Source organism: Melanostigma gelatinosum, assembly GCF_949748355.1.
Source record: "Melanostigma gelatinosum genome assembly, chromosome: 23".
Taxonomy (NCBI): Eukaryota; Metazoa; Chordata; class Actinopteri; order Perciformes; family Zoarcidae; genus Melanostigma; species Melanostigma gelatinosum.
The window spans coordinates 7,864,493-7,890,102 of NC_136656.1; the positions used below are offsets into that span (position 1 = coordinate 7,864,493).

Below are 25,610 nucleotides of genomic sequence, written 5' to 3' on the forward strand. Positions count from 1 at the left end.
CAGAGTAAATCAAAACTGGCGTAGGATGTAGGTTTGCATGTGAACGGTAGGGTTCTGTCCCGATCGATATTTTGGGAGGACAGAATTATCCCTCCCAAAATCTTAGTTTAGAGCCCATCATTCTGCCCGTGGAAATGACACCAATTTAAGCTTGTTTAAAGTGTATTGCCGGCCCCCTGTAATGGTAACGTGTGTAACGGGGAAGTTACGCCGTCTCTGCTTCTTGGTAGGTCTTCACAGACTTCATCGGCAGCTCGTCTGAAGTGTCCACCGCGTTGTCATAGGCCTGAGAGTCCTCGTCCCCTTGCTGGTGCCTCGCAAAGTTCACAAAGACCTGGAATAACAACGAGGAGAAGAAGCTAAAGGCAAATGGAAGATAAAGAACTTAGAACACACACACAATGCTGAAGGGCCTGTGGACATTTCTCCACCCATCTCATTTTTATGCTCCCCCCCACCCTCTGCCTGGAAAACAAACAGAAATAGCAGCACAGACAACGAGGCGCATGTGAATGAGTTGCCAGACGAGGGCTATGAAGCATCACGCAAGCGTCTCGGCTCACACAGTGAATGTCAGTTCGACATCTTTGACCAGCTGAGAAAGAGAATGAAACAATCATTCTTCTCTCCGTGATACCCATTTAATGTCAGACGGAATCAATCGTACGGCGTTCATAAACAGCTGCGTGTGCGTCATCGCTGTAGGTCCAGGCTTTTTTGTTCTATTTGCATTAACTGTCTGTCGTGATAAAGCCACACAAAGATTTTTACTCCCATCGGAAATAAAGCAGCAAAAAGGGTCATAAAAAAAATAATAAAAGCATTGCTTATGAAAAAGCAATGCTTTTATCATTTTTTCAAATATGTTCAGTGGCCGTGTTAACGTAAAAGGACATGAGAATAAATATTGTATTTAAACGCCGGGAAAAAAAAAATCATCCAGACAAATTGAAAACAAATACTTTTTCACAGCTACGGAGGCAATAAATGAAATGGGATATAAAGTAAATGCCTGTGAAAGGGCATCGATGAAGAGAAATGAACAATCGTGTCCTGTCAGGCTTTTGTTTTTGAGAGGCTCAGCTCATTAAGTCAGCGTAAGAAAGATCGATCCCGTCAGCCTTTGAAGCTTCTGTTTTTATTAATTAGCCAATTCATGTAATCGGTTCCCTTACATTTTAATGTTAATGACAAAGAGAAAAAGTCTAAACTTAGAAAATTCTGTTTTCTGAACAAAGGAAGAGGCTTGCTGATTACTCTGATGTATTGCCGTCGTCACTGCTGTGTCATATCTCGTCTTTGGCAGCAAAAACGTGGCATTTCCGTTCTTGCACTCTTGTAGGCTAAATGAATGCATTTACATCGGAACCTTTACAAACAGTCAGACATTTTTCGATAAGATCCATTTCACGCTCGTGTCCGTGCATATGGACCTCGAGCCCCGACACACTTAGCTTAGCTCCTTCTAAAACTAACAATAGAATGCATATCTGTGTACTGAATAAAGGTACTGTAGGCAGATGCTTTATCATAATGTAATATGTAAAGTACATCTCGGGGTGCATGGCAGTAATAAGTGAGACGATGTAGAATTGACCATCAGACAGGAAGTCCTGCTCACAGCCTTGCGATAGTGGTGCACAGTTGTGCCGCCCAGCTGAAGCATGTTGGGAGTTAAAGGCCTTGCTCAAGGGCTGCTTGGCAAATTCCGCTCGCTCACTATTCCGACCCAGTTGTTACACAGGGGACAGATTGTTTAAACTTGGGATTTCATGGAAATCCACTTTGGTGCTTCCATTCAGAATCCGCAATGCACAGATTATGGTCCTTAGTTCACTCCAATGTAAAACAGGCTTTTGCCACTTCATGTACTGTACTTCCAAAAGCTTGAACGAAATACAGACAGATACCGTTTGTTCCACTGAATTGGAATGTGGTACCTACATATGTAAAGCTTCTTGACCTCAAAGCTCGTGGAGCTGCTGGCTGTAGTTGGTTGCATTTAAAGTAAGCAGACTACCTTGTAATGGAGGAACAAGCCATGCCTGCAAAACGCCTGAGACGAAAGTATGCCTGTGTGTGTGTGTGTGTGGGTGTGATGTGGGAACATCAGCAGTATGTATCAAGGTCACAGTTGTCAAGGCATCTTATCAGGGGAGAACAAGTTAGAGGATAAGAATGACAGTAGCAACAAACACAGCCTCCACCCATCTCTCTCGGCCTCTGACCCTGCCACTGGCTGGCATTGGCTTGATGTGCTGAGGCATGCAAAGCATTTCACATTCATAGTCAAGGCTGTATATTTTTGCAATATAATTCACGAGTACTGTTTGTATTTACGTTTCTGTAAGAATCCTAATATGGTTGAAAAAAAGTGCTTCAAAAAAAAAAGAAAAGAAAAGTGCAACTTAATTCATTCCTTTGCCTTCTGACTTTCTGTATTTAGCCAACCGCTCGTGACCTGAACGTCATGCACCGGTGCCGTTGCGGTTGCCATTTTCTTAATAACAGATGGACGCCGGCATTAATTACATTGCAGAGGGAACATTCGGCTGCTTATTTGATGCCTGTTGAGGCAGAACAGAGCAGGGGAAAGGACGCAAATCACCCAATAAACCTCTGCTGTATATCAAAGGAGCTCTTGCAGAATGCAATACGGCTATTCCGACATACATGTCATCCACACATGTTCATGCTCAGCTGTTCAATACCACACCACCGGTTTTGTGTTACACTTTGAGGGTCATAAAGGGCATAAGTGTTCCACTGGACCATTGTCCCCACATGAAGCAGCAAATACTTCACAGTCCAACCACACGATCTGCTCCGAAAAGACAGCTTAGAAAGTCACATTTTCCGTTGAAATGCTCCATCTGCTCTGCACTGTCTTGGCCATCAGTGTTAATGCCTGAGCTGCAGGCTGTGTGGATCAATATTAATTGTAGTGCACGTCTTGTGTTTTACTATAGGTCAAGGCTCCTCTCTATAAATCACCAGCTGAGAGGTGACAGTCTGGGTCTCCAGTCCTCCCCCATGTGTTTTAATAACGTGACCTCCTGGTCAAGGTATGATTTATTGACTGCCTCTTATCTGGTAAATATTGACCAGTGCAGAAATGTGGGGCGAGTTGACGGAAAAAGTTCAATGAAAAAAATTGCACAAGGTTGGCAATGCGGCTGAACACCGATGATCTTTGAAGTAAAAGCAGAGTTCTGTTAAAAATCCTTCCAAAGGAACCTGACTGCAAACCGGGCGAAGTTAAAGCATTTCGCTTATCCAATAAATCCCTTCTTCATTTCTTAGTGGTGGCTAATTACCCTCTGAAGGGCATGTTCGACTTTAATAATGCGACAAAAGATGGTTTTATGTTGAATTCGGGGGTTCTCCGCTAAGACGATCAAGTTGATAATGAAATGCTTCACATTCCTGGAAGTCTTTATATCACATCATTTGATTTAATCACAACAGTGCCACAGCGCAAAGAATTGCACGGATGAATTTTGTTTTGTTTTTAAATCAGAGGAGATCCCCCCCCCCCCCATGGTGGAGTGGACCAAGAACCGTCTGGACCCCTCGGAGGTCATCTCCCGCCTGGTCTTCTGCTGCTGAGCTAATGGCTTGCAAGGCTTGAGTGGCTGATTGCATCAGTTCCTTGGGGCCATTTGGAACACAAGGTGAAGCCAGCCCGTAACCCGCCAGGGTTCAGTTTATCTCACCAATCAGGGGGTCTAGATAGTGCACTTGGACTGGAATTACAAAAAAAAAAAACAGGAACTGGCTGCGGGAGCTTTTTATATTTAAAAAAAAAAGAGACTTCAGTCCAGATTCTTGATCAATACTGGGAGCTGGCGGCTGAACTAGCTTGGCTGCACAAACTCAGTGTAGTCCTCATTGGTCAGTCTGACAGCCTAAATGGGAGAGGACAAAGCGTAGGCAATGACAGATTTAAAATCTTATCCCGAACCGAGCAGACTTGCATGAACTGAGAGCACTTAAAATGCTGCAGGCAGCGACACTTGCCCTAACTGAGCTGGCACTCCTCAGAATTACAGCGGTACAATGACCGTGGCCACGGAGACTCCGCAGTCTAAATTCTGCCCGTGTCAGAAGTGAAATTTGGAGTCTAATTGAGCATCCCCCTGCTACTGTACAAGCAGCAAAAAAAACGATGTTCTTCTATCAAGAACAATACATGACAGTACATTTGGGGAAAGGAAAAGTGTGTCACCAACTCTTTGCTGTGAACAAACCTTTTATAAATAATCAAGTGCACGGTTTGTTTTTGCTCCTTTTGTTCTTTTCAGAGCCTGCCAGGTCCCCAATGCACAGCCACAACTGTGCAAAGCATGCGTACAAGACACAAAAGCATGGATATTCTCCATAATAAGCAGACGTATATCTTATCTCAGCCTGTATATTTATATGCCGTCTATCATCCGTTCACTTACATCGGTCAGTTGAGGAGAAATGTTGAGGCAGTATGTGGGTAGACAGTGACTCCACATATCTAAGTTAAAGCGGAGCCATTTTCACTTTCTTTGGGCCTTACCTGATCGAGCGTGGTCTGGGACACGGAGTAGTCCTCCACACCCAGCCTCTGCTGATGGGCGGTGAACTGGCTGAAGATGTTGGCCAGAGCTCCCTGTGTGTGCGGGAAATGATACTGCAGCGTGTTGTGATGCTTCTCCTTCAGGACGCTGCCCAGGAAGGACTGCTGGACGAAGTCCTCCACCGGCTTCAATGCAGGAGGAGAGCCACCAACCCTCACGATCACAGTGTAGCCATCACCAAATCTAGAACAAGAAGCCACAGTTAGCCCTTATGAATCACTAGGGGGTTGTTTTTGGCTTTTTGATGTTAAGAGCATTTAGGCTGTTGCTTATGGCATTCATTTTGGCAAGGGTGTCCTTTAAGGACAGAAGAGCAAGACATCGGGTTAAGCTTTGTGGAACTGCGAACATACATGCCACGCCAGCGGCAAATTGCTCTCGGCTGGTCACCTAAATAATGAACTTTTCTTCTCTTCTGTGATCACGGCATGAATAATAAGGAGGTGCGCTGAAAGGAAGAGACGAGGCGGGACGGGAAGCAAAAAAGATGACGAAATATAATCGCTCTCATGTTGTCTGGATGGGGCGAGTTGGAGGAGCGGGTGAGCCACGAGCACCCTCAAAGCAACAGCAGCGAGACGTCAACGGTACGTCGACGCTGCCAGGACACGGATCATTTCTGTTTATAACTTAAATCCTTTTAATTGAGGGTGAAGAAACCCACATTACTCTATCAAAGATCAAACTATTAAAGAAAATATCAAAGACAAATATCAAACACAAGTTATTACAATAACTTTGTTCAATGCTTAAAATCCTTTCAAGGGGCATTTGCACAATCCCACATGAAGTATTTCATGTGTTTTAATGACAGCCACGTTTAAAGTCTTCAATGTACTCACAATACATTTATATCAAGTGTACAGCAACCAGCCAAAGAGCTGCTTCTGTGACTGTGTGTTCAGCTATCTCATAACTTCGACTTTCTATTTCATAACTTCGACTCTCTATCGCATAACTTCGACTTTCTATCTCATAACTTCGACTCTCTATCGCATAACTTCGACTCTCTATCGCATAACTTCGACTCCGGGGATATTTTTATTATCAAGTCTATCTTTTAATTCATATATTTTTTAACTTTTTTTTTTTTTTTTGCTGGCAGATTCGCAGGCCACATAAAATGACGTGGCGGGCCCGCGGGCCTTGAGTTTGAGACCCCTGCTCTAATTGTTTCTTTTGTTTTTTTGCCTCTTGGCGTTGTGGAGGGCCGACAATCTATGAAAATGCTGAAAAAAAAGAAACTAACTGTCTCAGGAATCTTTAACAAAAACTCCGACATCATTGGTAGTATATGATCAGTAATGCAGAGAGGATATAAAGGCCTGAACAGCCGCAGTTTTGAAAATGTGTCAACATGCTGTACCGGTAGAGCTTTACAACATGAACAACATTCACGGACATAAAATATTGTCACAGATGAAAACACGCCACAGCTAAGCTCTAAAGCTAATGAGCATTCTGCGTCTTCCCAGTTGTATGCGACGTCTGGCGAGTTCCAAATAAGACTCTGTGCCTTGTTATTCCGTCGTTAGCACTCTTATGACCCATTGTTTTCTGCCACATTAATTCCCTAATGTTGGATTTACTCATGGAAATGTCCATTGTGGGCGAGTACGGAGCAACACGCAACGAGAGTCAGAGGCTCCCTCAGTGGCAATTAGAGATATGGTTACTAAACTGCAGGCCCACACAATCCCTAAGGGAGTGAGAGTGGAAGTGAGGCTCTGTGCTGGTACTGAGGAGAACAATGAATGGACCCCATGGGTAGCACAGTCCCTTTAGTTAAACCCGACTGCTCGTAAATAGTGTAACTTTGCATAAATTGTATATGGGAATGCTTATCGAATATTCACTTTCATTAAGAACGCGTGAGTGTCTTTTTTAATGCTGCTTTCAGAATCATGCCAAGGCAGATTGACTGGCAGGTCTGAACCCTGCTTATCTGGAGTTTCCTCGTGTTATGATTGGACGAGCCAGACTACATCTCGTACCCGATGTCAGAGGTATTGTGACATAAATCTCGAGGGATTTGAACCAATCAACCAGCTGTATAATAATTATATCACCATGCTCAGTGATCTCTGCCTCCTATGGGTAAAACTATGGGTGCCCTGCATGCAGCAGCGTGTTGGCACTTCATTAAGCAGCTGCCCTTCAACCGTTCCAAATTACACTCCACGCTGACCTGAGCCCTGCTCTGCCTTTCTATGAAATACCTTTCTTTCGCGGGGCGTTCATTGTGTACTTAGAGCTTCGTCATCTCAAAGTGCAAATGGAAAAGCATGATTATTATCAGAGAGGCAGGGGTCTCTGCAACTCCGGTATTATCGTTCATGACAAATTACACCATCGTAGCACTGCTTTGTCCTTCTTTAGGAAGCTCCCTTCAGTTGAAACTCTTTCATTTGTTATTTTCATGACTACATTCATATTTGCCAATATAATTAGGCATAAAGGGACGATAATAATTAGGAATATTACACAGTATTTGTTATAGTGGAGAAAAATTGCAAATCTTTCTTGGCAAAGTCCAAAAGACGAATATATAATTGTTCTTCGAATAAATCTCCGATTCAAATATTGTACATTTTGAGCCCAAATTGGCTTTGCCAGGTACAGAGTAGTCCTGTGTGAAATTGAGAGTCCTGTAAGTGGAAAAAGTCAAATAATTTTCAGTGCACGCTGTCAAACCAAAAAATCAAAAAAATCATTGTGTGCAAAAATATCTTTGTGCTCTTTATGCCAAATGAAGATCTAAGAACATCTTACATGAGCTGATAGAGCTGTGGACATGAAACACAGCATTCCTTCACAATAAAACCGCTGCAAAGTCTGTGCTTTACGCCATTCAATCAACAGCAATGGGTAAATGGGACAGGATTGTGAATAACTGGGCTACGAAAAAAATTTCTGATGATTTTTTAGAAGATTCCCCACAGTCTGGAATCAGACACCACCACCAAACACATCGAAGCCACCCTCACACATCAAGCTTAATTCATCATCCAATCAAGACCATGACCATCATCCTCTTGTGTTTATTACAGCTGCCGGCTCAGGAAATGTGCTTTGTCCAAGGACTGAGCCAAGCTCAGCCAAGATGCAAAAACATTTGTATATGCAAAACAAATCCAATAAGGCCAGGATGCATTGTGGCTAAAGGGTTGGCGCTATGGTTCGGGGTGTACGTGAGTAATGAAATGCTGCTCCTCGGTGAAAGTAAGAAAGAGCTGATCAATTAGCTTTTCCCTCATTCTGTCTCCACGCCTACCTTATTTGTATGCCTGCCTTTCTTCTCCGTCTGCAGCTATACACAGGGGCTTCAGGCAGCACTTTTGGAGGAAATATCTTTCTTTTTATATTCATCATTTTTACTCTGCCTCCGTGTTCAAAACAAAAAAAACAAGATCTTTCATCTTTGATACGCATTGCCTGTCTTCGCCCTCTCCTCAAATACACTCTGCCTGTGTGAGGAAAGTTAGGCGTAGATATCTTTAAACAACTTGAAACAATTAATCAGCTTTTGGCTGGCGACTGGTTTGATTCGAAAGCTAAAAGCAAGATATTTGCAATTTGGGGTTGAATATAGCAAAAGAGGAAGTAATGAATGGATTGTGTCATTGCTGCACCACGCTGTCACGACTAATCCCTTCATATTGTTTTACATTCGGTACATGATACAGCAGCTCGACACAGCATGGCAGAGACACTGCAGTTCTCTCCTTCATTTTCATTCTTCTGCCTCAACCCTCTCCTCCAAACCCTGGTCTTCTGGAAAGCCGTTCTTCCGTGTAATTTAAAACAAACAACAGCCAGACACAGATAAGGGCATGACGGCAGCAGAAAATAATTTTGCTGCCGTCGAGAAAAGGTCACCCTCGCCACTTGCCAAACCTTGTGTTTGTGTCCGCAGGGGGGGGGGGGGGGGGGGGGCGGAAGTGGGGCAAGAGGTCACGGCGGGGCTTTGGGTGTTCCGACGCTTTGACCAGGCAGGAAGTCATCCAAACAAAAAACTCCCTTAGTTCCTGGAGGGGGAGCTAACAGAGGCTCCCGCAGGAAGTATGAGGCGAGTTGGGTGGATGAGTCACCTTTGTCCAATCAGAGAATTGTTATGATCGCGTTGATTCGTCTAAAATGAACGTGTGGAAACTAATGACGGTCATGTGCTTGCTCACCGGGCGCCTATGACGACGTAATAAGCTCATTGTGGTTGGAGCGCGTGCGTTAAATCAGGGCCTTCGCGTAATCATGAGCTTTCAATGTGAGAAGTGACATTGAATGTACCTTGGATAGTAGTTTTGCAGTCGACAGCTTCGGATAAAAGGTAGATTGGACCTTGAGTGAAGATTATTGCGTTGAAATGAAACTGTTCAAGCTGTCCTTCCTGGTAGTTTTCAGAGGTGACAGTCTGCTTTTATCTTCAAGACAAATTTATTGTGTTTGTATATTGTGTTTGAAAAGTAATTTCACATGAAGGCCATCATCTGCCCTGTGCAATTACTAACACAGGACTTTCGAACATGCACAGGTCACCCAATATAAATCATCCATGTAGCAATGTATGCAAGCTTGCCTTGCTTGTAAGCTATGATAGAAACTGATGGCAATACAAGAACTATTCTCACCAGGTGTCAAGGATATTATATATATATATATATATATAGACAGCTCTCAGATATGTACAGTACATATACAGTATACAGTGCACCATCTGTGTATGTCAACGTTCTAGCAGCCTTAATTACACCTACTTTGCTGATGCATCATAAACCGTAAAGAGAATTATTTTGTCATCCATCTCCGCCGGTGACACACACTTGAAAGCCACAAACTATTTCGTGAATGGCAAACCTGCAGAGCTGATGCAGAGTGAGTGGGAAGCAGTTTGTTGGACAACTCAACGTCAACTTCAGGGGATTGATCCAAACTTTCAGACACCACTCTTGTAAAAAAACGCTCCAGTGCCCACAGCACATTGCCTTAATGCACTTAAGCCACTTTTACCCTCCACTTTTATATCATGACGTGCTTTAAGGAAGGAGGAAATAAGACTCCAAGCTGTGGTGCGTGCTTACTCCAGGTACTTTATGAAGAGGGGATATGAATGATATCAATCAGGGGAAAATCTGGCATCGGCTAGCGGGTGTCCTTTCTAACTGCCAAGATTATAGGGGATCTTTGAAGCTGCTTTTATTGGTTCCTCCACTTCATTTGGGTTTACCTAACACCTGGGAGCTTTCATACCAGCACACTGCTGTACTAAAGCACTATTTACAGCCTCTCACACATTTCTTTTACTTCTTTATGTCAGCCTTTCATCAATTCCTAGAAGTGTGATTGAGTTGCGCGACGGAGGAGGATGTTTTTAACAGCCATGGAGGACGACAATGAAGGGGCTTTTTAAAATGGCCGCCCCGATGTTCAGAATTCACCGCCCCAAACCAATTCTTCAGCCCCTCTCACATGCCGACCACCTCATCAGCAGTTTAAACGGACTATTTGGGATCATTTGGGGGGCGTGATTGATATGCAGAGGCGGTTAAAGTAGCAGAAGGGCATCTCAGTGATAAAGAGAGGGTCACCACTGAACTAAAGGGGGCAGCACTAACAAGCACTTGGATGGCTGGGGTTGGAAGCCTTGCCACCTGAGAGTAGCAGAGGGAGGACTAAATAAGGGTAATATGGTGAGAGGCTTTTGACGGAGAGGAGGCGATCGGGGGAGTGAGGGCTGCGAATGTGGGAGAGCGAGCAATAGGGGGTCAACAATGTGAGAGCTTCCCCCGCGGTGAGATTCTGCACTTCTTTCAGGGGCCTGTGATGAAAAAGAGATGGAGACGTTGGTGGCAGGGGGAAGAAGCACACCCCCCCCCCCCCCGGCCTCGCAGGTCAACCGCTCACGCCGTGTGACGATGGCGTACACCACCCGCCTCCATCGGCGTGCTTCCCCTCGCTACTTCAGCCCCGCATGTCGGATGGAACTCTTCCCATCTGCAAGCTGGCAACAGCTCGAGCATTTGTGAGAAGCAGCCCTCACATCTCACATCATGGAGTGGGACGTGAGGACAAACACAAAACATGTTCAGTGTTTTACCCCACAAAGCTGGATTGATGAGGCTCACACCGACTTAAATGATGGCGGATCACATGCTAAACTAGTTGTGTGTGTGTGTGTGTGTGTGATGGAGGGGCAACATGGCAGCACAAACATGTGGCGGGATAGTGACGGGAAAAGAAAACAAACGGAAGACAGCCCTTAATTGCCTTTTCAGTCATTAACAGGGTCCCACACCTCATGAAACATTAATTACACCAAGCGCTGAGGAGATAGGGACGCTGAATTAGAAATTATTCACTGCGTGGCAAGAACTGAGCGATCGCATTTCAGCAGCATGCAAATCGTCCGTGTGAGATATAAAACAAGCGCGGCAAAATCTGTGTAGACGTCATGCTTATCTGGCTTCCTCTCGCTGTCTCGTGAAGTGCGATTCCCTTTTACCCGATAGCGTGTCAAGTGAAGTAGGACATGTACAAACCCGATGTTCTCCTTCCCTAATTTCCCCTAATCCCTGGCACAATTTTAAGAATGGTCTGCTCCTCCCCTCATCCCAGGTGTATTGATCTTTCTCTCCACATCTCCCTGTTGTGTGTGTGAAGCTCTTGTGTGTGTGTGTGTGTGTGTGTGGAATGTCCTTCCTCTTACGAAATCGCACAATGGAGTGGTAATAATGTCACCAGACTGTACCTAAGGTAATGGATCGGTCTCGCTGCTACATGCAGGGCCCGGGACATAAGTGCTGGCCTTGGGAAATGTCAGATGAATATCAGAGAGGAGGGCCGAGTGCTGCGAGTTAGGGGCAGCGAATATCTGTTATGGGAACGTAACAAAACCCATTAAGAGACATGCACAAAGCCTATTAAGGATGTGCATCATGACAGGGATGGTGGAAATAGAATTTATGGGTCTGTAGAGGAACACATGTGAAATTGAGATAATGGTGAAAGACTTGGGACACTAACCTGAGGCCCACAGACCTGACTGTCTGCCTCATCTATGGATCCTTTCATGTAAAATCAATACAATCATGTTGATAAGTCTCCGCGAAAAGTGGACCAAAATATATGGGCCATACAGAATATGTGGGATTATTAAAATGAAGCTTCATGGGAAGTATAATAATGGATAATAACCGCCTCATGAAACTTTACATTCACAAACTACATATCTAGGGCATGAAGAGGGTGCATGTCTTTTGACAATAAGAACAGAAGTGCGCACCATGAAATTAATCTTCAGCTTCCCAACTTCTATGTGGCATATACCTCCCCCTAAAGATCCCCTGTATCCTCCTAAAGAAGACAGAAATGTGTTTCTGGTAAATAGTGATGGCATAGAAGAGGTTAATCCATACAAAACCAAAGTGTAAAAACATGCCAGGCAAGCAGTTTTCAGTCTTTCTTCTAAGATAAGCCCATTTGTTTCTGCTAGGCAGGAAAGAAAATGTGTATACATTAAAAACGTTGACGTATTTGTGCATCTCCCACAGAGTCCTTCTCAGCTGCAGTGATAAATGATGAAAGAAGAAAATGCATCATTTCCTTTTTCTTCCATGAAAAACCTGGGTCATTTTCTTTTTATTACTAATATACATACAGTATGAACAACAGAACGCCTCAGTCTGACACAGGGGTTTCTTTCACCTCAATGTGCTTCAAAGATTTTTTTTTCATCTTTTTATTCTGCTTGGTGTCACAAACCCAGTCGCAAAAGAAGGACGCTCACCTGCTCTTCAGATGCTGGATGCTTCCGAGGCATTTGAAGCGACCGTTGACCATGATGGCCATGCGTGTGCACAGTGCTTCACACTCCTCCATACTGTTGGAAGAAAATGGGTGTTATTGTTGAGAAGCAGCAAGAATATGAGATGCTGGAGTCTCCTGCTCACCAGATGAAACTGGTCTTCTTAGTATGATGGGGGTCTTTCATCGATTTCTGTAATAACCGACATTATTTTGCTGAAAAATATCTCTACCGATTCACTGAGACCCTTTCTTCTAATTTACAGTTGAAGTTTGGATTGGAGCATTTTTACATGTCTACTTTGACACCTTAAATGGACGACAAATTTCGTAATTAGAGGGACAGGAAGGGCCCATCTGTAGTTCTTATCATCTCATTTTTTTTCTCTTTCGGCGATGGGCTGGAGCCATTTGTAGCAGCGACACCTGTGAAGCCTTTCTGAAGAATGGCCCAATTAGGATTATGACTCTGTAAAAGCTGGTGAATCTGCCACTAAACAAAACACAACCACCTGGTCATGCCATGGACGATCAGCCACATTGCCTTGGTGGACAACAAACGCTTTCATTTCTCCATGAGGGGAAAACATGAAATACAATAAACAAACAACAGCAGAGATTATTCACATGCACACTGCTAGGGGCACGAATGATTTAAAAACCGAGGCTAATTGGGAAATAGTAAAATGAATAGGCATGCTAATTGTTAAATCTTCCAAGTTTTAAGTTCCTGAAACATTTAGGAATTTCATCTTTTCCCCCTCACTCTAAACACTGCACAAGAAAATATTGGGACCAACTTTGCTCCGGGAAGTCTTGGAAAATGAAAAGACTCCAGCAAGGATGTTGACAGATTCTCTATTCAATGAGGGGAAACAAGCTGCAGTCAGTCAATACGCCCTGATGCTTCATGAAAGCTTCATATGTTTCTGGCAGGCAACACGAACTGCCACACAGAAAACAACTAAAGTCGAACTTAATCAATTTCTAGCGACAATATTTGCAGCCCACGTTCATTTTACGGTCCGGTTGCTCTGCTATCCCTGGCGAAGAATTAAAATATTTTCCTTTATCTTTGCGGGTGAACCAGTAGATGGAGAGTGACGTTGCACCTGTGTGATGTGAGAATGACTGATCGTCCCTCTTTGATGACGCTTAGGAGGCAGTCCCACAGGAAGCGCCGAGCTTTGGGGTCCATCCCAGTTGTTGGTTCATCCTGTAAATGAATGCAAACTCTTTACTTTAACAGATGTTTTTTTTTTTTAAACGTGCGTGTTTGAACAGACGGGAGAGGAAACACCTGAGTCTACCTGTGTACACATAATGGAGACACATCCTGAAGCACTCACCAACATAGCACAACACACACACAGAGTCTCAGTGACTTGCTGTTTCTTTTTCCTCAGGGCTAGTCTGTCCATGCATGATTAGAGAGTGACAGCATTCAGTCCATTGGCTGGTTTTCGTTCCAGGCCTGGTTCTCTGTCACCAGCAGAATCCTACAAATCCCGTGGGGTATTTCCATCACCGTGCCCAATGTGTCCCAATTGTGCAAACCCTACGTGGCACAGCCTCAAGGCCGCCTCGACTCCCCGGGCTAGCACACAATACTGAAGCTGACACAGACAACACGTTATCCCACCGCCTCAAAGCGAAGGCTAGCCCGGCTCAGGCGAGTACATAGCCCGATGGGCTAGCACTGAGCCAAAAAAGGAGACATGGTTGGAAAGATTATTCCGGAAATGTAATTCATTATGGATTACTCATCACCTGACTACAATTGTTATTAGCAGCATAATCTGATGGGTTACTTTGAATCACGCAAAGTAAAGCATTTATTACAGTTTACAGGCAGCAAATCCAACAGCAACAATGAGACATATTGCATGATATCTGTGCGCATGAAGTAATATTACAATCTATTGGTGTGGGACATGGGATAACAAGTAGAAATTGCAAAAACCCTTGATGAAAATTTGATTGCAGGAACCCCCCCCCCCCCCCCCCCGGAGAGATTTACGGTCAGTAAGTTTCTCCCTCACAACTACGCGGACATAACTTCCCAATGCACATTAAAGCTGCTTAATCGAAGGCATGTGATGCAGTGTATTCTGAGTCACACCTTCTTTAATCTCCCGTCAGTGAGAAAAGGCTCCTGCTCTCACGTTAAAGTCCTGATGAATTGGAATGTCATACGTGCCAATACTGTTCTGTGTGCTCTGCATTTGTTTTTTAATTGGTTCTCTCTTGAAAAGAAATGATTAAAAGATGACCAGTGAGTGACCCTTGAAAAGTACACCTCTTCCCCCCCCACACGTAATGTACTTGTAATCCTTGGGGATATTCAGTAAGGAGATAACTCCAGATAACTACTCATTTCTAAAAGCATATATTATCCCGAATTCCTGTTCTGCATCATCTCCTTACTGCGAGTCCAGTCTTGGTGTGCTTGTTAAGAGAAAATGAATTGATCTTCTCCAATCCAAACATCTGCACAGCATCAATATTCATTGAAAGTATTACACTTTTAAGTCTAAATAAAACAGCTGAGTATCACATTTCTTTACCACGTACAACACGTATCTCACCAGGAAGATGACTTGAGGACAGCCGATCAGGGCTATCGCTGTAGACAGTTTGCGTTTGTTCCCACCACTGTAGGTTCCTGCCGACTTGCTGGAATATTTGACCAGCCCCAATTTCTGGATCCCCCACTCGGCCACCTTTTTAAGAGAGACATCAGAATGATCAAACCTATTGTGGCGTCCAGAAGAGTGTTCACATACAGAAACAGACGTTGTAATACACTGGGGCTGAATTTGGATCGAGAATTGCCACCAAAACAAATCCCATCACAATGGGCCACAGTCAAATTCAGAGTGATGCCAGCAGTGCAGAATTGGGTCCCTTTTGCAGTGCAGCTACGAGATCAAAGCCCTGGCGCCGGGTCTGTGGCCTATGGCTGCCGCCAGCCTATTCCGCTTTTGATCTCCTCGTTGTAGAGGAGGGCGGTGCAAAAGGAGTGCAGAGAGGCCGCATAGGGCCGGCCACACCACTGGGCATGGTGAATAATGCAGAGCCATAACCCACAGCTGCTGCTTTTCCACCACCGGCCATTTTTCATGATGTATAGCTTCTGCCATCGAGGTATTCTATCACTTCGACATCAGCTCGCCCCTACATGTATTTTGATGGTAAAAATACAACAAAAAACACACTGGAAGCAGATAAACATGTCTTAAAGTCGCAGACCGTCTGTATTTTATTTCTTTCTGAAATATGTACAATTCTATATTTGCTCGTTATTTTCATAAAAACATAGGGCTTCACAGCACCAGCCATTAGTAGAACAATGCCTTACACGGTTTCAAATGTGACAGCACTAGCGGTGTGAAAGGATGTAATGGTTACCATGGTGACCTCTTTTTCTGGTACCCCTCGTAACCTGGCGTAAAACTCAAGATGCTCTCGTCCAGTCAGCAGTTCATCAATAGCGTCAAACTGTGGACAGTAGCCCATGTGCTGGTGCACGTCCCTCATCTCTGTTCGTATGCTGGGGAAGAGAATACAATGAGAGATTTGGCCAAAAGGCATACATGTCATCTATGTTGCCTGTTTCATTTCAAAGAGAACTGAGATTAAAAATAGAGTCATCAAATTTTCACATTACCTTGATAAGAAAGAAAGAAAAATGGGAGCCGAGTGTGTTTTACCGAGCAAAAGAGTGGTTCATTTTACACTCTGTTATCGATCTGTCCACTTGTGGTCTCAAGTCAGCGTCCCAAAAGCAAAAAAAGCAAACTAACTGCTACCAAACAAACCAAAAACTTGACATAATTTCATTTTGAAAGCTATGGCTTCATAATTTGCATTTGAACATGTGAACTGAGGAGAAAAACAATCGTGGTAAATGTGTGGCTGAGAGGCCACTGAACACACACAACAACAACAGCCCATTGAAAAAGTGTTCTTCGGTTTGCTTTCTATAACCAGAGACTGCCAATGTTACACCGGCAAGCTTTTGTCTTTTGCATTCTACAGACAGCAACACACCAGGTGGTGAGGAGATGGAGAGGAACTATTCCTTGTGATAAGAGAGACAGTTGTTGAAAAGATGCTGCTTCGCAAGAGCTGAAAACAGATGCGAGTACGCCCACTCTTCTGTTTTTTAAACTCTTCAGTTTTTCTTCCCCCTCAAGGTCTCTGGATGCTTCTTTGAGCTCCGTTAGCTACATTCATCAACATTAACGTTGTGTTCGGCCTTGCTTTATTCAGCTCTCTTTCTTTGTTGAACACAAAGTCAATTACCAGATGTATAAATGAACAACTAGCAACCGCTGTGATGCAAAACAACAACCGCAGCCTACAACGCATGCTCGGATGTGCAGCCTTAGAGATGCAGGCCGAGGCAAAGAAAACAGTTTCTTCCTAAAAATAAGGAAGAGCAAGCCTCCCTTCGCTCAAGTGCTTGACATGTACAAAGATTTCTTATGACTGACTCTGTGAGGCAGAGACAAAAACACAGCAAGGTACAGGGCGAGGACGTGGAAAAGGAATGAAATGTGTGCACGAGGCAGAACGAAAGCCAGAGCAGACGTTTCAGCGTTTCTGAGAACATCGCAGTGAGATGACATGAGAGAAGCAAAGTTGAAAAGGCAGCGATGGCAAAATGTATAAAAGATATCAAAACTAGCAAGGAAAAAAGGAGCGAGAATGAGAGAGAGAGAGAGAGAGAAAGCCGAGTTACGCAGAACAAGAGAAGCTAAGAAAGCGTGCGAGCTATAAAAAGCATCCACCTCCGTTCGATCCCCCGTATGAGCAGCCATCTTGGGTGGCTAATTATGATGAGTTACTCTCGGTGCGCTCGTGGGAGTTCGCGCCTCACCTGTATCCATTTAGGAAGGCCTCTCCACTGGAGACTGGGATGTCTCCCGTCAGCATCTTGAACGTGGTGGTTTTCCCGGCCCCGTTGATTCCCAGCAAGCCGAAACACTGCCGGAGACAACGGCGAGACGTCACGCGGCGTTTTGCAGACACAAGCCTCATTAGAAAACAGACCGCAGACAATGGTGCCGGGTGACATTTCAAATACTCTGCATGGAGATGAGCTGTCTTTTGAGTAAACACTACCCATTAACACCTTTAATGAAGTGTGTCTCTATACTGCCAATATGTGTTCACAACATGCAGAATAATTGAAACGACAATTTCTATGCACGACTGGTTCAGTGTTTAGCAAAAACAACAAATCGATGTCCTGATTTCTGTACATAAACAAAACAACACACTAAATCAACATGGCAGGAATTAATACTGTAAAAAAAAAAAAAAAACAGCCCACCCACAACTTCCTGCCTCTGTACATTTCTACAACAAACACGGTTATCCCGCTCCATCTTTTCTCCCTGATACTGCCGATTTTGACTTCCCCCTGGAGGGAATGCGGCAGGAAGTCGTCTCTACGGTCACGTGACCCGCCTTAGGCGCTCGAGCTCCGGCATCAATATTTGATTTCTGTCATTCATTGTTCCCCGCTTGTTCGTGACCTGTGCCTGTGAATGCATATAGCTGAGGACTAAGCGTGATGTAAATAATGCATGGAAATGCAGTGTGTGATCAGTAGAGCCCTGTGAATCACGATATTCCACTGGCATTTACATTGGGCTTTGAGTAAACAGTTGGCCGGGAGGATTGACACCGCCGGAAAGTCCAACGAGCACGACCGCCTGTCAGCATTTGAGATTATGTTTAAATAAAGCTTCCAGCGGTACAGTGTATGGGCATGTAATGTACAACATGTCAGAATGAGGAAGGATGCTTTACATTGACAGTACATCAATTTCACACAAAGGTTCTGAAGTCAAACACTGTGTAAAAGTTCACTTTCGTTGTGTTTGGTGGTTTCCCACTGCTAACTTGGCAGTGTTGTGAACGAAACGTCACTGGGTCCTCATTCCTCCGCTTCATAGACTCCGTTGCTCCGGCAATGCTCTTCTACGAGCCCGCGTGTGCGGGTTTTTAGCACACACATGCTTTGGCAGTAACACAATGGCAGAAAACAAAGCCCGATAAGGAGATTAGCTTTTCTCCTAACGCCTTCTCTGAGCAGCATTTGGAAGATATTTTCAATTCCACTCAGTAAAAAGGCAAGACGGATCCAAACAACAACTCAAATCTGCAAGTAAATAACTGGAAAACTGTAAATCAAAGCCCAGACAGAGTATATCTGCTCATTGCTCCCTGCGTTAACATCTTGTAAATATTATCATCAATTTCAAATTGTACTGATTTGTTGCTGGTGAATTTTGAAAGTGAATCAAATGTTCGGGAGCTAGAAAGTCGTCTTACATGGACGCCAATCAAACAGACTTATAGGCATGAAGAGGTGCGATTCAGCAGCATTTGGCTCACCTCTGCGGCGGGTACTCCCACACATAGCCTGTCCACAGCAGGGGTGCCCTTCCGAGAGTACACCTGCAGGGAGCAGACGATAAAATGAATCAACCAGCCAGAGAGAGAGAGAGAAGGCGGGGGGGGGGGGGGGCAGGGACGGGTGGGGAGCAGACAGTGAGGAAGACAACAAGAGAGGATAGCATGACGAAATATGGAGCGATCGCCCAGAGCAGTGGGGAAGAGCAGAGATGGAGGGAGCAGGTGGGAAAAGCAGAAGGGAGAGAGAGAGAAAGTGGAGGAAAAGAAGTGATCAAGAAGGGATCATTTGCAACATTTAGAGCCATCCAGATGGGAAAAGGTAGTAAAAAGAAAAGTTAAGACACTTCCACAAGAGGGGAGAAGAGGAGGACATGAACATTAGTATTTGTGACTGCATGACAGTATTCATGAGGAAATCTGTCTCCACTTTGAGTCGCACTTCAGTACCCTCAATAACCTTCAGCACACTCACAAGTCTCCCAATAGTCCATGTATGGACACCAGCTTTACTGCAGCTGCATTGAGCGGTGTCAATATACAGAGATGACTTTGGTGAAAAAGGAATGTGGTCCTTGATCTGAAACGTACTTAAATAAATCTATTACACATGCTATAAGTCTACAGCCAAACCAGGGACAGTGTAGGGTCGTGATGTTGAACTTAAACAGCTGCCTGTCGCTGCTGGAAATGCGGCTGATAAGAGCGTAAAACTGAGAGGAAGTTACGGGCAGTGAAGCTGAAACGCTCTGCACACAGCACCCTTTATCGATGTGAAAATATTGAAGATTGCAGCTGTGACAGCTAACACATTTAACATACTGTTGTTAAGCTTGTAATACCAAGATAACATAGCATATTAGCATGCTATGTTAGCATTAATCACAAAAAACAACAGACTTTTAGCTTTAAAGATATCCTGTTATAAACTGAAGTCATTTTGAGCTGTTGGTGTTGCTACAGTACATGAAGTTAGTTCATCTCATCAGGCATTAAGACACAGCGTATTAGGGGTGGGGGGGAAAAATCTATACAGCATAGTATCGCGATATTTTGCGTGAGGATATTATATCGATACTTTATGATATAAACTATTTAAAAAAAAAAAAACAAAAAAAAAAAAAAAAACATCAATTGCTTTTTCAGGCCACTAGATGGTGCTGAGTTGTTTTCTGGTGAGGTCAGCAGAGGTGCCGGGTCTGCTGCGTGATTGGTAGGAAGTTGGTCGAAACAAAGATGGAGACGTCAGAGAAAGAACTCGGATAAAACATGTTGTTGACACAGTTTTCCTTTGGGGACATCATTTGAAGTTGAAAAAAGTAATAAATCGCAATATATGTAACGCGTAAAAGTATCGTGATAATATCGTATCGCGAGATCTCTGGCGATTCCCACCCCGACAGCGTATAGTGACCATGAATATGTAAACCAAATTCCATGGTAATCCAAACGGAAAGACGGTTAGACGGATCAACATTGCCATCCCTAAAAACTCCTGCCATTGCTAAAAAAAAAGAAAACTACACCACACGGGATACAGAATCCCATCTCTCAGGGGAACACAACGGCTCACATTCTGATTATACGTCAGTATCCTGCTGAGATCATGCAGCGGCACTGGAAACGAGAGGGTGATTGATGTTGTGCCGCATCCACATCCTCCCCCGCTGACCAGCCTCGTGCATGTACATTTGCATTCCAGTCTGCATCATCGGAAAAAAAAAAGAAGAAGAAACTCCCACTTTAAGAGAACATGATTTCTACATTCAACACAATGAGGTATTTAACGCACCAGGTATTTTTCCACATCCGAGACGACTGGTATGTTCGGGTTTGACATGTTCTCAAAGTGGTTTGAAAGCAGCGTTGTCTTACTCCAGCGCAAAAAAAAAAGACAAGACAAGGCCTTTGTTGTGACAGTCAAGACATTTAAAATTCTAAATCAAGGACAGCACTGTGCCCCTTTGGGTTATGAAAGAGTGACGACTGTTGGCCGTTTCTCGATGAGCGCTGTGCGTGTTTACAAGCCCGCGCTGTATATGCGAGTGTCGAGAGACTCAAACGGTGAATGTTAGCGGCAACATACATTTCCAAGTACGAAGGATACATTCCCCGTGCAGAATCTTTCGACCGTGTTGTCCACCATTTAAAAAGCGCTCCATTCAGAATGCTACCGGGCAAAAGTAAATTTAGAACTGCCACTTCAAACCTGACAAACAATGACATTGCATATATTACACAGTTGGCACATGAAACGCATTAGATAAAAGCAGGCGTTGCACAGATCCACCATTCTTTCAGTGCCATCTGGCAGCTGCACTCAGTACTTATCAACCTGGCTTACGCGCGCTACTTTTTAGTGACAGTTTGCAGTGCTAAAGCCACATCAAAGCAGCGGATACATGTATGGAGGAAGGCAATTAAAGGATAATTCCCCTCTGACTCGAGCGCCGCAGCAGCTGCCATGATAAGCGGGCTGACGTCTAATCAAGAGACAGTTGAGAGGATGTGATGCCGGCAGTTTTGGAAACCTAAAAATATCGATTTACGTTCGAAAATCACACGCTCCGAACGCCGAATGCTTCGGCTCAGGTCGTAAACCCCGACGCTGACACTGCTTTGTTCAAAAAGAACCCTCCAAGGTCTATTCATTCACAGCAGTGTAAGGTGTGTATACAACCTTTTTTTGGGCTGATGTACCCCCACAGCCCTACACGATTAGCTCACGTACCCCTTCACAAACACCACCTGCCATTTTCCTTATCGCTTCAACCATTACTTTTAACTATTTATTCGAACCCTTCTTTTCTCTCTCGCTCACCAGATTACATAATTCCTTCTCTTTAAAGTGAATATTTTGATATTATGGACAAGAAAAAAGACCAGTATCCACTCAAAAATCCATATATACATCAATATTCTGTCCCACAAAGGCAGCCTTTATGTCACCATACAACACACGAGTCTCATCCAAACCTTTGATGTGCCCAGAGTAAATACAATCACTGGAGTTGCACCTCGGAATACTTGAAGTGTACTTGAAGTAGTCCAAGGTGCAACTCATCACTCTTTAGTGTCCTGAACTCAAACAGCTGTCGCGAGGTATTGTAAAACTTCCTCTGTCAACTTAGTGAGTGACTGGAAGGTTAAAGCGACAGCACTGGGCCTGGAAAAATGCTCACAGGCGGACACACTTCCATTACGGTCTCCATCGATTACAGCGCCGACGCTAATGCGGCAGCTACGTGGAGGCTAGCAGGTGGGGGCGCCTTGCAAAAGTCTCCTGTTTAGAGCAGCGGGAAGAGGAAGGGGAGGAGCAGGACTCTGACACATGATTGATGGGCTGTCGATCGCTTCAGAGGCATGCTTAGATTTATGACAGGGCTCAGCCTGTGGCACATGGCCACCAAAGCCAATGCGCTTATTGATCAATTTGTTATCTACATCCCAAATGGATGGGGCACAGCTGTGGTGGGAGGCAATGAGGGCACTACAGGAAGAATCCTGATGCCTTCTGCCACTGTACTGCTGTTTCTGTGTGATGACCGAGTCTCATCTCAGTGAAATATTGTCAACAGCAGACAATCAAATCTTGTTCTTAACTTTCCGGCGCCGTTTTAAGCTGTATTTACTGGGGAGATTTGAGTGTTTTCCCAAGTTTGCAGAACATTAAAAAGTTCTCTCGACAACTCTTTGCTGGTAAAGGAACCGTCCGCACCACACGGTTTCACCTTGCGAGATGATTTGTAAGACATTACCCATCCGGCTGATTTACCCAGCGCTTGTTCGGTAATTACCCGATGGAGTGCGGAGCACGTCTGTGTCCGTGAGCAACGAGTGAAAGATTAAGTATGGTGAGACTGCGGAGACCGAGGGAGTCGAGGAGCGAAGAAGGGTGGTAAGAAGCAAGATGCTGTTCGATCGCCCAGCTGTCGGCACCGGAGCTGCAAAGCAGGCTGCTGCGGTGACACTTCCTGCTGCCAATGCCGCCCGCAGGGAAGAAACACCTGCCGATGGATGAAGCGTTAATCTCGGCTGTGTTGAGGCGCGCACCGCCACGGCGCGCTTGATTTCACCTGCCGCGATGTGGGAACGGGCCAGAGCTGGATACGAGTGCGGACCTTTACACCCCTGAAATGCAATCTTGTTTCGTTCTGATGCTCGCTCGTGATGTTTGTGAAAGTCCACAGCTGCACAGCTGCAATCTGTCTTTCTCATTTGCCTTGCAAACTGAATTATGCAGTGAACAAGAGTAAAAGAAAAACCCCAGAAAGGATGAAATGGAAAGAGAAGATAAAGGAACCGTGTGGAGGTGGGCTGTTGAATTTTCTGGTACCTAAAAAAAGGTGAAACGCACATATATCACATGACTTTGTACACTGTGGGGCCAGGTGGTAGATGGGTGCTACCTCCCCTTTAACGATCAGCAGCCACACCACAAGATGGCCGCCGATGCACCAACTACAGCTCCCAGAAGGCCTCACCGCTCGCCCAGGTGTGGGTGTTTAAGCCAGCTGATTGAGGCAGGACTTAAGAGCTGCAGGAGGAGAGGAGAGGGGGAAGAGAGCACCACGGCTGGAAGGAGCGCCGAGGACGAACCTGGACTGGAGAACGGCGAAAAGGAAAGTGCCGAGCCAGACTGAGGAGGCTTGAAAGTCTGAATATACAACACCTTAGTGAGGTCGCAGATCCTCAGAAGGTCTTTCTGGGCCTTGCCTTCATACAAGCGCTTGCGTTCCCGAGCGACATCGACATCCTCCTCCTCCTCTGCAGGTAATGGTTTTCCTGAAATAAGCCTGGCAGAAAGAAGTCAACCACAGTTGGCATAACACCGTTTATTAAAATGAACATGACCTCGCATGACTAATTATCTCGGTCAACGTTTAAGCTCGATGAAACGATCTCAGCAATTTTGGGGCGAGGGCGTGTTTTATTATTGATTGAAAACACGGAACTATAAACAGTAAGAAACATCAGTCTAGTGTACGGAACTTTCCTCGGGCAGTTTTGAACGACTTTAAATCTGAAATACTTTTACCTTGGTTTGCAGAAACACTTGTACTGGATGAGGATTGTGATGGCAAACATGACGGCTCCCTGGATGGACATGGCGCAAAGGTTCTTTCCCACCATATCCCAGCTCAGCGGGTCCTGGAAACGGTCTTCCCCTGTAGCAGGGTGGGAGAAAAAAAAATAAAAAATACACAGACAATGGGAGGTAATTAAATGCTTTATCGCTGTGTGTCAATTCATGTTAACATCCAGCCCGTATCTACAAGCTCAGCGTATGATTTAGCAGACATGTCTTCAAAAAAGGAATAAGCAGATGTGTGTTTTCCTTTCATGGACAGCCAAATATGTCTGTCAAAAGTGGGAGGAGCGCTGGCATTTGTCAGGTCTTTGAAGTGCTTTTGAGACATATTCATTGCTGAAAGCCAGCTGGTTAAAATGCCACTTAGCCTTAAAAAAAATAAAATGTAAAAAAAGTGCTGTCATGTGCGGAAATCAATGATATCCTGTACTTTTCATGTTGAAGCGTCTTCTTTTTTTGGCAAATGAACCCTCAAGTAAACCGGTGACGGCACCCCCCCCCCCCACTCTGATCATTTAAAATTCTGCTCTGTCTTTCCTCCCTCTCTCAGATTCTACAACCCTTGAGCCCGAGGGGGCAGAGTAAGTAGACGAGTAAAGCGAAAGTGCTTGCAGTCTCATTCTCTGGTAAATAGCAGCTCTCCACACTGGCCCTTTTTTAGGTTGTGATTGCTTTCCCGTCCTGCCCTCCCGCCACCGTCGCAAATGATTCCTCAAGCCCCTATTTCCTGCTCCATCTCTCTACAGGTAAGACCGCTCTTCCTCTTTCATGTGCCTCTCGATGGCCTCTTCAACCTTTCCTCCACCTCCACAAACCCGGTCCCCTCTTCTCTACGTCTGCTGTGTAAATGGACCACATGTAGGGTGGAATAGAGCTCTGCAGGAGGTTTATGGAGCTGTGTGATGCTACAAACATACAGTTATGCTGTCATCGTGGTGGTGGCCTCTTACCAAAACTACTGAAGAGGGTGGCCATTGCCTGGTTCTTGGCCATGTCAATTAGACCTCTGCCCAGACAGAAATGTGGGAATATCAGCAGCACGTTTTTCACGATGTCATTGATGCGGGTGACATTCTGTCGAGGAAAAAGCACACAAACACACAAACAAGATACAAATGAGTGTATAATGTAACAACTTTGACTGAGATTGAGACTTTGACTAATTCCCCGACTGGGAATTAGTCAGGCACAAGCCTCAACATGTCTTGATTTTGAGATTCAGCAAGCATTAGGGAACATACTGTGTGCTCTGTGAGGTAGCACACACACACACAAATTGATGAGGTGGTGCTCAGGTAGGGAGATGTTCATCCTTAAAATCCGAACTAAGGGTGGAAGGAGCACCCTGAGACCAAAAAGACACAGCTGGCAAAAGACAAAACTGCGCGCGTCTGTTCTTTCTTCTGATACTGTGTACAAGAACTAAGAGACAGATACAGACAAAAAGCCAAAGCATATTGTCTGTTTCACAAGGCATACATAAAAAAAAAAGTCTTATCTTGACAGGGCATTTCCAAGCTACAACTTCTCCTTCTCCCCAAAATTGTTGCGTCCATTTCTCTCCTTTCTGAGGCTGCAATTCAATGGCGGCCGAGTAAAGCACAAAGGGAATAATGAATTGAATGAACACACAATGGACTGGGCGACAGCAAACTGGCTCAAATCAGGACGGCGGTACA

At 44.7% G+C, this 25,610-nt stretch overlaps 1 protein-coding gene across 1 annotated transcript in view; it reads right to left on the bottom strand.

The window, feature by feature from the left end:
* Window positions 1–205: 205 nt before the first annotated feature.
* The window catches only part of LOC306796813 (phospholipid-transporting ATPase ABCA1), a gene marked incomplete at both ends in the record, with an annotated part of 107,205 nt that continues 81,800 nt past the window's right edge, over window positions 206–25,610 (bottom strand). The window contains 11 exons of the mRNA XM_079295880.1: window positions 206–334; window positions 4,550–4,793; window positions 12,394–12,486; window positions 13,523–13,626; window positions 14,999–15,133; window positions 15,822–15,963; window positions 17,296–17,402; window positions 18,822–18,884; window positions 23,512–23,635; window positions 23,878–24,007; window positions 24,882–25,005. Of these exons, the coding sequence (XP_079152006.1) occupies window positions 206–334; window positions 4,550–4,793; window positions 12,394–12,486; window positions 13,523–13,626; window positions 14,999–15,133; window positions 15,822–15,963; window positions 17,296–17,402; window positions 18,822–18,884; window positions 23,512–23,635; window positions 23,878–24,007; window positions 24,882–25,005 (1,395 nt within the window). The remainder of the gene's footprint in view (window positions 335–4,549; window positions 4,794–12,393; window positions 12,487–13,522; window positions 13,627–14,998; window positions 15,134–15,821; window positions 15,964–17,295; window positions 17,403–18,821; window positions 18,885–23,511; window positions 23,636–23,877; window positions 24,008–24,881; window positions 25,006–25,610) is intronic.